General features: G+C 33.8%; 1 protein-coding gene across 1 annotated transcript; it reads left to right on the forward strand.

Moving 5' to 3' along the window:
* The first annotated feature begins 1,142 nt into the window (after positions 1-1,142).
* LOC149186622 (homeobox-leucine zipper protein ANTHOCYANINLESS 2-like) lies at positions 1,143-12,722 on the forward strand. Its single transcript, XM_089412645.1, has 12 exons — positions 1,143-1,364; positions 8,139-8,197; positions 8,299-8,492; positions 8,638-8,755; positions 8,857-9,045; positions 9,569-10,006; positions 10,134-10,235; positions 10,569-10,772; positions 10,874-11,036; positions 11,162-11,430; positions 11,560-11,655; positions 11,845-12,722. The coding sequence occupies exons 2-12, from the start codon at positions 8,156-8,158 to the stop codon at positions 12,202-12,204; spliced, it is 2,175 nt and encodes a 724-aa protein (XP_089268771.1). The 5' UTR covers positions 1,143-1,364; positions 8,139-8,155; the 3' UTR covers positions 12,205-12,722.
* Positions 12,723-15,458: the final 2,736 nt, after the last annotated feature.

The following is a 15,458-nucleotide window of genomic DNA, read 5'->3' on the forward strand; positions in this document are numbered from 1 at the left end:
ACCTGAGGAGTCTACTTGTGATAAGTATTCTCATGCACCAATTTGGTGTCTTGCTTGGCGTTACTTTAAAATTGGATAATAATAATAATAATAATTAATTGAAAACGTCGGGAATCTACTTGTGATAAGTATTGGAGTTGAGGTAATTAATTCAAAACCTCGGGAGTTTACTTGTGATAAGTATTCTCATACACCAATTTGGTCTACTTGTGATAAGTATTGGAGTTGAGGTAATTAATTGAAAACATCGGGAGTCTACTTGTGATAAGTATTCACATAAACCAATTTGGTGTCTTGCTTCGCGTTACTTTAAAATTGGATATTAATAATAAATAATTAATTGAAAACGTCAGGAGTCTACTTGTGATAAGTATTCTCATATACTTTTCAGTTAAATTTTCCCAAAATTGGGGACTACTTGTGATAAGTATTTTGGGGACTACTTGTGATAAGTATTCTCATATACTTTTCAGTTAAATTTTCCCAAAATCTGGGAAGGATTTTTTGAAATTCAAAGTTTGAGTTGTGAACTCTCTGCAATCGTAGTGCTCAAGGTGTTCACGTAGTCAATCCATACTTGCAAGTCAAAAATATATTTTAAGTAACAAAAAATTGTTGCTTGGCCTAAAAAAATTTGGGAACAAAAACTTCAAACCCTAAAATAATTAAACTAGCATAGCTCCATCTTAAACAGTGATCTAACATGAGCTCAGAGGGATCTAATTTATTCACAGGGTTTTTTATAAAACGATATTATTTAAATATTTTATATAGTTATTTAATTTTTTTTATTTTTAGATTTAAAAAAAAACTCGCCAATATGAACAAAATTTCAACTTCGATAATGAACAGAGAGTATTACACGTCATATTAACATCAAACAGAGAGTATTACACATCATATTAACAAGATGGTTCAAATTCAATTTATTCAAAAAAAAATATTCCATAACCGCCTAAACACATGCAAAACATTATTAATCTTTAATTGTAAATAAACTCTTTAAAACTACCTCTTCGTAAATAACAATATCAAATTTTAAAAATATATATTTTTTAATAACCTAGGCCGCTATGGAACGCGGCTCACACATATAAATACCTGTGAGGCTTACCCATCCCAACAAAAAGTGCAGACGCTTACTTAAGAATCACCTGCCATATTTTGCGAACTGTTGGGTTCGGCGATCTTCCTTAGCGAAGGTTTGGTCGTCCGAGCATCTTTAGCGAAGATTGACTGCGAGGTGGTGAAGGGTGTTCGTTTTTCCGCTGTTTGAACCGGGGATCAGAGGTTTGGTCGTCCGAGCATCTTTAGCGAAGATTGACTGCGAGGTGGTGAAAGAAGTTCGCCCTTCCGGAGATCACGTAAGTTCTACACTGTTTTAAGAAAAAGTAGTTTAACACTGTTTTAAGAAAATTTTATGAATATTACGAAAGAGAATGTAAATTTGTTTTACTGAATTTATCCAAAACAAATTTAAATGTTTTACAGATTTTCCATTTGGGTTAACCTTTTCAATTTCTTTCTTTCTTTATTTATAGTTTAAAGTATATATATAGTTCAATTCAAGTTTTTTCTAAAAGGAAATCACGTAAGAAAAGCCAGTCAGGAATCATATCTAAGCGGTTCAAGGATATAGCTAACCATGCCTATTACAGAAAACAAAAGTGGCTTTCAGATGGTTCAAGAATATAGCTAACCATTCTTATTTTAGAAGTCAAAAGTGGTTCTCAGGGTCATGATATGCAGGAGAGTAGAAACGGTTTTCAGATGGTTCAAGAATATAGCTAACCATGCTTATTTTAGAAATCAAAAGTGGTTCTCAGAGTCATGATATGCATGAGAGTAAAAACTGTGCATATTATACAGTGTTATGGGGTTTAAGGGTAAGTTTTTTTTGGGTGAAATCCACGAGATGGAGGTTCAAATCTCATTGAGTATATGGGTTGTTGTGTCTTGGCTAGAAGAGCAGGTGACCCCGGAGTGGATGGCTCTTGTTGAGGCATAAGTTAATTGCTATTGTGTGCAGCTTGCACGCTGTTGCACCTAGCCTAGGTTTATAGTGGCAGCCAGTTGGATTTGATCCTGGGCCTGTTCAAGATAACTCTCACGAGTTACCGATCATCCTAGATTAAAAAAAAACTGTACATATTAATAATGGTTGAGTCATAAGAACAGTGGCACCTAGCCTAGGTTTATAGTGGCAGCCAGTTAGATTTGATCTAGGTTTATAGTGGCAGCCAGTTGGATTTGATCCTGGGCCTGTTCAAGATAACTCTCACGAGTTACCGATCATCCTAGATTAAAAAAAAACTGTGCATATTAATAATGGTTGAGTCATAAGAACAGTGGCACCTAGCCTAGGTTTATAGTGGCAGCCAGTTAGATTTGATCTTGGGCGTGTGCACTATAACTCTCACTAAGACCTGTTCATGATAACTCTCACCATAACTCTCACTAGGGCCTATTCACGATAACTCTCACCATAACTCTCACTAGGGCATGTGATGCTTGTTGTGTTTTTTCACGATTGTTTCTAAGGGATTTAGATGACCATCTATAATTAGGTGAAATCCCTTCAAGAGAAAGAGAATCTCATCCATACTTTGGTTACATCATAATAGAACCCTTCAAGTAAGTGTTTAAGATGTCAAGAAAGGTCCACTGTGCAGAGAGATTGGTTTCTTCAACCTATGGACACTCCTAAAAGGTATTGGTTTCTTCAAGCTCTAACCAAGGAATTCAAACCTCTACCCAAGTAGGAACCTCTGAATGCGATTAGTTCTTGTTTGGGCTCTTTAATTTCCATGTATGTTGTTGTTAGCTCTTTCCATGTTTATTACTATAAAATGTAATAATTTTACTTTTACCTATGATGTGAATCAATTTATTGATTTTATGAACATTTCATTATTGACATTTTTAATTATTAATAATAATTATATTATATTTAGACTTTTGAATTCCATTGTATTGACTTAATGTAATTTTTTTTCTTAAATGAATTACTTTTTCTGATTTTACATTTATTTGGAGTCTATATGTTTAACTTTTTTCATTAAAGCGTAACTCTTCTCAATAAATCACATCAAGTTTTGGGATGGATTCATTCTGAACTCTTACTCAAGTTCATCTTTTTCCTAGTGATGAACTTCGTTTTGAAAATTACTCAGGTTTATCTTTTTCGTGGTGATGAACCTCAATAGGGGTTCAAAATGCATGCTCCTAAAACTTCTTGTGATCTCTTCTCAAGAAATTACATCAATTTTTAGGATGGATTCGTTAGGAATTCTTACTTAGGTTCATCTTTTTCGGTGATGAACCTCATTTCGAACTCTTACTCAGGTTCATCTTTTTCCTGGTGATGAACCTCAGTAGGGGTTTGAAATGCATGCTCCTAAAACCTTATGTGATTTATCTAGAAGAATTTTTCTTTAATAATGAATCACATTTTTTCCTTACAAAACTTTATATTTTTATTTTTATTTTTGATTTGACTTGAATGTTTTATAATTTTTAATTTATTTCTTTTTTTCCAAAAAAAAAATTAAACTTTCTATTAAAGCTATAAAATGTTACATAATATATGCATTTAAGCATTCTGTAGATTGTATGTTTATCATCTAAACATAGACTCTTAAGTTGAGTGGGTAAGGAAGAACAACTACTTTTCCATCTGAAGGTATGCAAAAATTGAGCACTCATTCAAATTCGTGGGCCTCCTCTTATGAGGAAAACAACCCAAAGAGGAAAAGGCGAAAATTGATGTTGTTTCCACTATTTTAGAACAAAAAATCATAAATAGGTATGATAGTCTGCATAAAATCATAAACAGGTATGATAGTTTGCATAAACCTGTAGACAAACTGTATAAAACATAAAACTGTAATTGCTAGCAATGTTATGTACTTTAAGGCACAAAGGGAGGATGATTCGACACACGGATCACTTCATTTTTTATTTCTTTTATGCACAAGTTGTCCATAACATGTTGCAAACCCTGCTTAGATAAGAGGCCTGCTACTGAGTTTTGTTCCTCGTAAATATGGCACAGAGTAATAGAATTAAAATGTTGTTTAAGATTTAAGGCTTCTTTTGACAAAGGAGATAACATATAGTTTTGACATTTGTACTCTTAATTAAACCATTTGATGACATTCTAAGAGTCACCAAAAATCTAAATTGATCTTAGTCCCTGCTATGTAAACCAACAAAGAAGAACTTTTAAGGTTTGTAGTTCAGCATAGTTGTGTGTTCTTGCTTCTAGCCCCACTAAGGCTTTCAAGCACCTATGAGAATTAATATGAATTAGAATTCCTACCCCACAAATATTCCATTGATCAGAGGCCCCATTGAAATAAGCCTAAGGGATGTTGCCCCTTATATGTTCCGTCCTATTCCCCCTAACATTTGATTTCAGGATTGCTACAGGTATACTTTCATAGATGGTAGCACATTGAATCACAATGTGTTCATGAGATGGGTTCCGATCCTTGAAAATTCTCCTGTTCTGGGCCAACCAAGTGCCCCATGCTATTATTAGAGGTAAATTTCTCAAGGTTCCATCCACCATTTTTGCCACAACTCCCTAATATTTTCTCTGTTCCATACTTGGGATTTGTTTAACAACATCAAAGTCTCGAGTCATACAACTCTGTTAAAAGGACACTTTAGAAATAAATGTTGATTTTATTCTTCATCTTTCCTGCACAAAGAGAACCAACCCGGTCCCATCTTGGATCTCTTCTAGAGATTGTCCCATGTTGGAACCTTATTCCTTAGTATACACCGGAAAAACATTCTTTCTTTGGTTGGACATTTTAGTTTCAAGATAGGTTTTGCCCACCACTCCATATTTTCCCATCCCTTCTTGGACATAAGATAGTTATAACCATACTTTGGAGAGTAACTACTAGTGAGAGAATGAACCCCTTCGATCTATGAAGTTCCTTGGTAAAATTATGTCATTCCTCCTCTGATTATGGGTCAAGGTGTAAATCTCCTTCGGATAACCATGCTTGTTGCTAGATTGTTGAGTGTCCAACCTTTTATCTGACTCAAATTAAACTCCCCTCTTGATTTCAAGTGGTTGATGATGCTTGGAGAGAGGGAAAACCCTTCGTTATAGCCCACCCATGGGTCTTGCCCAACTCTTACTTGCTCTTCGTTACCCACCTTCCAGGACAGCTCGTGCACAATTTCCTTAATTGAGTCCATACTTTCCTTCCATACCACAAACGCTTGCAAATTTTTCTTGCCTAACTTTCTAATCCACTCATTCGTTGGAGTTAGATCAATGTATGTTATTCTTACCACCAACATCTTCATATTTTCCTTTGTTAGGAGCCTCCATCCAAATTTTGTTGCTAGAGATTAGCCAAAAGATGTGAGGTATTTTATACCCTACCCTCCCCAATCCTTCGGTCTTCCCACTTTCTCCCATGCCATCCAATGGAGGACAGGATCTTCTTTTGAGCTATAGCGCCCACAAAAATCTACTACATGCTTTTCTTACTCTTGCAAGAATTCTTTTGGGCACCCATATTACTTTCAACCGATAGACAGGGATTTCCATAATGATAGATTTGATCAAAACTAGCCTTCTTTCTCATGATAACCATTTGTAATTCCAGCATTTAATCATGTTCCCTATTTTAGCCACCAGTCAGAACTAGTCTTGATTTCTATATGAGTTGGCTTTAAATGGAACCCCAGGTATTTTGAAATGGTAGCCATATTCTTTTCCTCAAAAGGATGGAACCCTGGGTATTTGAAACTGTCGCCATATACTTTTCCTCAAAAGGAAGGTCCTATGCGCTTAATTTAAACTTTAGGACCTTAGATTTTATTTATCTTTTGAGCCAATTTAAATATTTTATAAACTTTCTATTTTTCTTTTGTGTTTTATGTTTTTTAAATGATAATAATTAGATTAAATTGAAGTTTACCGGACTCCTTATATTGGTTTAAATTAAATATTTTTTATTTATTTTGAATCAATTTCAATGTTGTTTAAGTTAACAAACTCATTGTAATGAATTGATTTAAATGTTTAACAATCTTTCTTTCTCTCCTAAAGAAAAAAAATATTACCATACCTTAGAAATGAAAATTACATTATGAATTCTCATGTGTTACACTAAAAGAGCAACCGTTCATGGCTGATAAACAAATCTACAGGAGTTAGGACAGTATCCAAACATATATATACATCCATACATATCCCAGAAGTATAATATATTATTGTCCACTATGCATGCCCTCTATGTAGGGTATGTGGAAGTATGCACTCTATGTAGGGTAGGTGGAAGTATGCATGCTCTTCATCATTCAATAAGTAATAGTATAAAAATTTGCTTTAATAAATTTATTTCTAACATGGGGTAGAGTGTGTGCATGTGGCATGTAGGGATTGTTGAACCAATTTATAACATTTTCTATGTCCCAAAAAATTTGAATTTATCTAACTTTCTTTTTAGTAGCAAACAACCTAAGAATTTTTAGACTCATAAGCTCAGAAAATTTATTTGTTCCCTGTCCCAATCCACTTATCAGCTTGAAAGAATGATTTTGTGACAAGTGCAGAACAACCATGCCTCCACATGCTCCCCAACAAGAGAGGAGTCACAAAAATAAACCTAGGGAAAAGAATAATGAATGGATTTCTTAGAGATGTTAAGTGTAGGAAGAAGAGAGGCTAAATAAAGAGAACAACCCTGCCTCCACATGCTCTCCAACCAGAGAGGAGTCACGGAAATAAGCCTATGGAAAAGAATAATGAATGGATTTCTTAGAGATGTTAGAAAGAAGAGAGTTTAAATAAAAAATCATAGAGAAGGTGACTAAGGATTGTGCAACACCTTGTTTGAAATAGATGCCTTGTGTTGGAAAATATCTATGTCCCCCCCAAGCCATATTCCTCAAGAGATTAGCAAGAGAAAACAATTATTTTTCTTTGGGTTTGCAAAGTTGACCCAATTCTCCCATGCATGCAAATAGGAACCACCTTGCCATTGAATTGTTATACCTAGATAGGTTATAACAATTCTCCCATGCATGCAAATAGGAACCACCTTGCCATTGAATTGTTATACCTAGATAGGTTATAACAAATGACCACACAACTAGTGCAAAATGAGAGAGAAGGAAGAAGTGTCAAACTATTCATTAGACTTCTACATAAGGGAAATCAAATCAAAATTATAATCCCTTGTTGGTTTAAATTGTCTCTAGTTGGAACAAGGTTTCCCAAAATACATCATTGGAAGAGACAAGCTATTGTAACACATTTTGGTTTTCACAATTTCTTCCACGATTTTCATGTTTTTTTCTCCTTAATGAGAAAGCATAACATGATTTTGGAGTCACAATCTTCTCATTTTTATTTTGAACTAATTTTTCAATTTTATTATTATGAAATTTTGTTTATTCAATGTTATTTATATTTTGAATAAATTAGAAAATTTTATGGTTTTTTTAATATTATTATTTAGATATATACCATTTTTTTAATAATAATAATTACATTAATATTTACACATAAAAATTCTTATTATTAATACGGAAAATAATATAGTATACTTTAAAACGACACATACATATAATCTGATTTTTAATAGTTTAATAATCATTTTGTAAATAATGCATTATATTATAAAATTGTAAAAGAAATTGCAACTAAAGTCACATAAAAATATTTAATAAAATATAAGTAATCGATTTAAGTTGGGTCACGTGATTAGTTAACATTTTTGTAATAGATTTTATTACATAATGAATATATTTTCTTTAAAAATAAAAATAAAATAAAATAAAATTAACTTACTCAACGATCAAAGTGAAAACAAGTGAAATATATGCTTAAAATAAACAATTGCTTTATAAAAATATCAAAACCAATAAGCTCAATTAACTGTCTAAATAGGTTAAAATATTCTTAACATGAAAATGGAACTAACATATTGTGCGACACACACAGCATCGATTTTGGTTGTCAGCAATGACATTTAGTTTTGGTAGCTTGGTTTTGGTAGTTTTGGTAGCTTGGCTTTGCTGTGATATTAATATAATAAGTTGAGATAAAATACCATTTTCTGGTAAGTTGAGATAATGATGCAGTGGTTGATTGTCCTTAACAGATACTGAACATACATATATGGACAAGGGAAACTCCACTCCAGAGCTTTCTTTGAAGCTGGTATGTCCTGAAATTTTGAATTGTAATGAGAGTAGAAGTCTTGAAGTAGTGTGTTATCAATAGGGTATTTTTATAATAGTTAAGATGGGCATCTTTGACAGAAAAGTGGAGGTGATTCAAAAGGTGAGATGAATAGAGATCTTGGGAAGACCAAAGTAGATGGTGAATATGATAATAAGTCGGACAGCGACGATGTGATGAGGAGCCCACCAGGGGATGATCAAAATAGCAGTCAACGTGAAACGAGGAAGCTTTATCACAGACATACTCCACAACAGCTACAGGAATTGAAGGCGTAAGTCATGAAACTACTCTTGTTTTACATGGTTTCCTTGATAAATATAATTTTGTGTATTATGTTTGTTATGAAATTACTCTTGCTTTGCTTCGTTTCCTAGCCAGTCTTCCGAATAAAGTTCATTTGTGCTTGTTGTGTACAGGTTTTTCAAGGAATGTCCCCATCCTAACGAAAATCAACGTGTACAACTTAGCAAAAAGTTGCAGGTTACGCCTACCCAAATAAGGTTTTGGTTTCAAAATCGTCGCACTCAGGTTAAGGTATGCATTTTTCCAATTTTTTCTGCACAATGTCATTAAGAATTATTTGCCTTTCTACTTCATTTACCTGATACTCATCTGCTAACTCTTGGATTGGTTAGACTAAACAAGAGCGTCACGAAAATGCAACTTTGAGGGAGGAGCATGAAAGACTTCTAATGGAAAATCGTTTAATGAAAGAAGCAATGACGAACTGTAGCTGTTGCCATTGTGGAGGACCTGCGATGCTCACGGAGAAGTCTTTGGAAGACCAAGAACTGCGGTTGGAGAACATCAGATTAAAACATGAGGTTTGCTTCCACTGCCATTTAAACATAGTTTAGCTTTAACTCTGAGAAATTAATATTGAAGGGAATTTTCCAAATGAAATCGGTGCATTTCATGTTCGAAACGGTTTCATACATTTATTAAAACTAAGCAAACTCTTATTTTTTGTTTCAGGGTATTGGTTTGAAGTTAAGCTAGGATTTAGTTCTTCCTTTCAGTAGTAATTATTTGTTTTTCTTTCTACTGAAATGAAATTAATCCTGCTAATGCACGAATTGGTAAGCAGAAAACTCAGAGATTGTGGAAAACCGCCTTCTCCCAACTGGTTTTGGAATTGTGATTTTTCTGGGGGGAAGTGGGCTATATGTTTATGACCGTTTTTAACGATTTGTAATTACTAACTATATGATTGAAAGACCGTGGTGTTGATTTTTGGTTTGAAGTGGCCCAATTTGACATTCATGGAAGCGTTCTATCAAACATTAAATTCTTACAATATTATTTTCTGACAAAAATAATTGTATGTTTCTTTTTCCGATTGTGCAGTTGCAGAGAGTTGCTGCGATTGTAGAAAATCTGCCTGGAGCATCACTTTCTCCTGTACACGATACTTCTCTGAGTCTGGCAACTGGTAGTGCTGGTGTCATCAATCTTGTAAATCCCGTTTTGAATTCCATGGACGGGCTTTCCACTGTCGATGTTGCAGGCCGACACGGAAGTCCAAGTGGGATCGACAAATCCTCAGCAAAAGAACTTGCTGTGGCATCCATGGATCAACTCATCAGAATTGCTCGACTGCAACAGCCTTTCTGGATCAAAAGTCCTCACGATGGGATAAAGGAAACGCTGAACCATGACGAATATTTTCGCCAATTCCCAAGGGTCATTGGTCAGAAACAGATGGGATACGGAACCGAGGGAAGCAGAGATGCTGGCACTGTGCTTATCAATAGCATGGATCTGGTGGAGATACTTATGAATTCGGTATGTAAGAAAACAACCATCGATTGTGACAACACCATTTCATCTTCTTGCCTACTTGATCGATTTCTAACTACTGCTACTGTACACACTGTTGAACTAACTAACTGAACTTTCGTATACAATTCAGAACCGTTATTCGGAAATGTTCGCATCAATTGTTTCCAGTGCCACGACCTTGGAGGTCTTATGCGATGGTGTAGGGGGTACCATGAACGGCAAACTCCAACTGGTATGTTAATCTTTTATTCAGATCTGAGTATTGTTACAGAGGGAAGTGAAGTGCTCTAAAATACCTAATCAGATTAGGCCTCATTATTTAATTCAAGGATATTAGATTAAAAACATTTTAGCTTTGAATTGGAAAATCAAGTATTTTCTCATTATTTAAGTCCAGGATTCTAGATTAAAAACGCTTTAACTTTGAATTAGAAATTTAAATATTTTTACTTTTCTAAAGCTTAGTAATGGTCTCTAAAATAGTTTATTTGTGAAGCGAATTATGCATATTTCTTTATCCATGCATAAGGTAGAATCTCATTAGAAATACTGAATGTCATGACAGATGTATATGGAGCTCCATGTTCTCTCACCGCTTGGTCCACTTAGAGAATTCTATTTCTTAAGGTTCTGCCAGCAGCTTGGTGCAGGAGTCTGGGCCGTCGTAGATGTTTCGGCAGACAGTTTAGTGGAGAACTCAATTCCGGTGAATTGCAAGAGGCAGCCATCGGGATTAATAATTCAAGACCTCCCTGGCAATTGTTCAAATGTAATTGCTCATAACAATTATTCCATGTTATCGAATTAATATCCATGGTTCCTTGCCTACAGGTTTTCATTGCTGACTGACTCATTAACTGTTTACAACAGGTTACCTGGGTAGAGCACATCGATTATGACCATAGAGGTGTGGACTGCATGTATCATTCTGTGGTCAGCTCCGGATTGGCGTTTGGATCTCAGCGTTGGCTCTCAGCACTGCAGCACCAATGCCAACGTCTAGCTCTCGTGCAAATAAATGCAGATACGACTGGTAAACCTTGTTACCTATCAACCTTATATTCCATTACTATGAATATATTTTCATCCAAAAATATTTATTTATATTCCATTACTATGAGTCTATTTTCATCTAAAAATGCTTATTTCTCGGATCAGCTTTCCCAGATCCCAGAGGTCGGCAAAGCTTGCTAAAACTTGCTCAGCGAATGACGAGTGATTTCTGTGCTAGTCTGAGTCCATCGGCGGTTCACAACTGGGCTAAGTTATCTGACAACGGTGATGAGGATATTCGAGTGTCCACACGGAAGAACATGGAGAACCCCGAGTTTCCTGGCCTTGTGATCTGTGCTGCCACTTCAGTCTGGCTTCCGGTTAATCATCAGAAATCGTTCAATTTCCTGCAAGATCTGAAACGTCGAAGCCAGGTTTAATGACTTATTCTTCACCCAATATCTAATAGATAGAATTGATCCAGTGATTAACTTATATATAATACTAAGATAATTGCCGTTAAAAATTTGCCACCACTAACATTTCGAGATCAAATAATGCAGTGGGATATGCTCTCTACCGGTGAACCAAAGCAAGAAATAACCCGCATTGTGATGGGAGAAGATCATCGGAACAGTGTTAGCCTCCTCGCATCAAATGTAAGTGTTGGAGCTTCATGCTGCACAACATTTTTGTATATTGACTTATTCCATATATGTAGAAGTAAATGAGTAATGAGAAAGAAATATGAGTTGTCTTTCAATCAATGCCATGAATCTTTGCAATTCATGCCATGAATCTTATACCCTATTATTACTATCTCAATTTGTTTATTTCAATATTTGCAGGGTATCAATACCAGTCAGACAGCATTGACTTTACAGGAGTGTTGTACAGGTTCTTGGGGGTCTATAATTGTTTATGCTCCTTTTGATATGGCTTCCATGAATGCAGTGATGCATGGAGGTGAACCTGATCATGTTTCTGTTTTGCCATCTGGCTTTGTAATTCTCCCACATGGACTTGATATTGGAAGTAACTTCAGCAATATTCATAAAGGAGGAACTATTTTGACAGTTGCATTCCAGATATTGTTGGCCACTATGGCGAAACCTAGGGCTACCATGGAAGATTTGCAAGCGGTGCAACCGTTGATCACCGGCACTGTACAGAAGATCAGATCAGCATTGATTGTGGATGTTGCTTGACAGAATCGGGCTATTTTATTCATACTGTTGCTGAATTATTTTGATGTGATTTATATTTCATGGTTTTCTTATTTATCTGTTCCAATCTTACACTACCTGCAAAACAATAACAAAGGACGGCTGATGAGGTTGTGATGGATATCGATAATGTTTAATTGAAATAGGGTATGTCATCCAGTATAAAGTTTTTGAGAAAAAGGTTCTCTAGATTCTCTGAAGCCGAGAGCATAATGAATTGCCAAAAGCAATTGGTAATCGTTGCTTCGGTTATGCATTTGGCAGTGAAGAACGCACCAAGTATATCCTTGCCAACTGGGAAAGGACAATTATACATCAAAAATCCCCTCACATTTCTAGGGTAATTAAGAACTTTTGTTCTAGGGATTGAATCAATTGTTCATGGACTTCACCACTTTGCAAGGGTTATGGTTCTGATATTAACTTAGTTTATCTACTACTGAACATTTTGGCCGGAGAAATGAAGTTTCAATCTTGAGATTATAAATGCCATTATCTGAGCTTGTCTGTGCTATGTGTTGTTTAAATTTGCATTTTATTTTAAGTTTAAAGTGTCTCTGATTCAAGGTTTGGAGAATTTTGGGCATCCTTTAATTTTTTTTTTTTTTTCACTGCATTGGTTTGCTGGAGTTATTTAACATTTAAAAAGTCTTATTGTTTTTTCTAAAATCTTCAAAATATTAGAAAATTTTATGTTTATTATTTAAAAATTATTTGATTGCTATATGTAAAATAATATTATTTATTTAGAAATTAAAAAGAGATTACATTATGAAATTTTACTATATTATTTTTCCACTGTATTGTATTGTATTATATTATTTTTCCACTGTATTGTATTGTATTATTTTTTCACTGTATTGTATTGTTTTTGAAAGCTATAGACTCTATATTTATGTATCTCTTTATGTATTGAAGTTTTTATTAAAGATGTTTTAAATGCTACATTTTTCCTAAAATTTTATATATTTAGATGGTAATATAATAAATGAACTTGTTATATGGTATTATAGTATTTAGTTTTATTTTATTTATATATTAATTGAAATTTCTAAACAATTTTATTGGATTGGAAGTAATAGTTAATTTGAATTTTTATAAATACTTCCATTATTTTATACAAATTGAAATGTTTTAAAAATTTGAGAATTTAAAAAATATAATTTAAGAAGATAAATAATATATTGTATAATAAAAATAATAATATATTTTATTTGGAATGAATATATTGCAAAGTTTATATGAAAATTTTATTAATAGTAATATAATAGTGTATAATGTTGATATATTGGCCATAGGCCCTAAAATTTAACTAGTTAACACAATAAGAATACATATAAAAATAAGAAATAATTAATTAATAAATAAAATGTTTAGGGGAGAACTATTGGCCTCTCATTCCTCTCTTAACTCACACACTTATATGTCTCATGGGCTCACCTAGATTTATACAAGTAGATTTGAACCCAAAGTAGGTTCTAGATACTAAATAAACCTCCACAATATCTCTCATGGTCCATAAAATCTCTCACTTAATCCCTTGTTCCTAGATAATATCCAATTAACCCAAAAATTCTCCCAATTCTTGCAAAATACTCTCAAACCTTCTCCTATTTACAATAATTCTCATTCTCTCTTAAAACTATAGAAAAATACAATAAATAATTAAATCCTAACTTAGGAAAATAAATTCTTTAGTAAAAATTCAAACGTAGGTTAGATGCAATGCACTTGACTCCCTGGGTAAAAGAAAATCATGGTATCCCAACCATATGTCTTCATAAGTGGATAAAATTCCTTTTGGATCCCAAGCTTTAGTTTGTTGTTGACCATCCATTCTTTGTTGTTGTGCTTCAATGGTTGTGACTTTTAATTCGCTAGGTTTCCAAATTTTATGCTGCAACTCTCCTCCTTCTTTGTTGATGTATACTCGAGTAGTCAAATGTCTCATGTTGTTCTGTCCCATATTCTAATATCTTGGTTTATGTGTTTTTTTCATTAGTTTCCTTAGTTCTTCAATTTCAATATCCAATCTAATTTTTGGCTAAAATTTACTGTCACTAGCTTGGAATATGAATTCATTATATTTAACATTAAATTTCAAATTAACATTAAATTTCAAATTAGATTTTATATCAGATTCCACATTTTTATTGCTTGAACATTACTCTTTCATATCTGAAACTTTCTTAGATTCTAGTTCCACTAGCATCTTTCTTAGCAATTGTAGTTCTTCACATTTCATCATCATTTTATGATCACTTTCAGAATCATTTCAAACGACTGGTGTTCATTATTACATGAAACAAAATTAATATTTTTTCCATCAATTGCAACACATCCTACATCCACACACCAATTTCCAGGTTTAAAACCGACATAATGTATATCTTCCATCGACCATTTAGTCATCATATGTGGATCTTCTAAACGGTTTTTACCTCCCTCTGTGGGAATCAAACCCATGTTCATATCAAAAAACTTCACTTCGGCATCATCACTATCTTCACCAAACATCGGTCCTTGTTCTCGTTCACAAATGCATACATTCATCTCAATTATCTAGAGATTTTCTGCTTCCCTTAACAAAACTTTCAACTTGCGCTTTTGTCTTCTTGCAATCAACTCATTGATTGGCCCTTTAGCCATCCTCTTTATTATACATCCACGTTTATGATTATGTACTACCTCCATCAACATATTAAGTCGTGCCCTCAACTGAACATTCTCTTTCTCATATTCTTCATCATTTACGCTAATTGCTATAGTATCTATGTGCCTTTTTCTTGAATCTTGCAAATGACTATCTATTGTCATATTCATTTCCTCCATCATGTTCACCATCACATACTATTCATTTAATTACAGAGAGATTTCAACCCATATTAAAATTAAGGTATCTTGAAAACTTGTTGGTTCATATATACCATTCATGATTTCTTATGTGCATATACCATTTCATACATTACCATCATTACAATTGATGAATAAATAAAACTATGCATTCTCAAACCCACTCATGGTTTTTTGAAACCATATATCACCCACTCAAAACCATGTGCAACAACTTACCATTTATCATTCAACATTTATTCTAACCATATGATTTTCTCATTCCTTAACCACTTATCCTCTATCTTCATAAAAACCACCATGCTAAACATCAACTTACCTTTACCACTTACTTTCACCTTCAATACAACACCTTTACCCTTGCTATTTACTTTCACTAGTTA

This window comes from Pinus tabuliformis, chromosome 3_1 (assembly GCF_031772625.1).
Source record: "Pinus tabuliformis cultivar Carrire ecotype Pingquan chromosome 3_1, CPIR1, whole genome shotgun sequence".
Taxonomy (NCBI): domain Eukaryota; kingdom Viridiplantae; phylum Streptophyta; class Pinopsida; order Pinales; family Pinaceae; genus Pinus; species Pinus tabuliformis.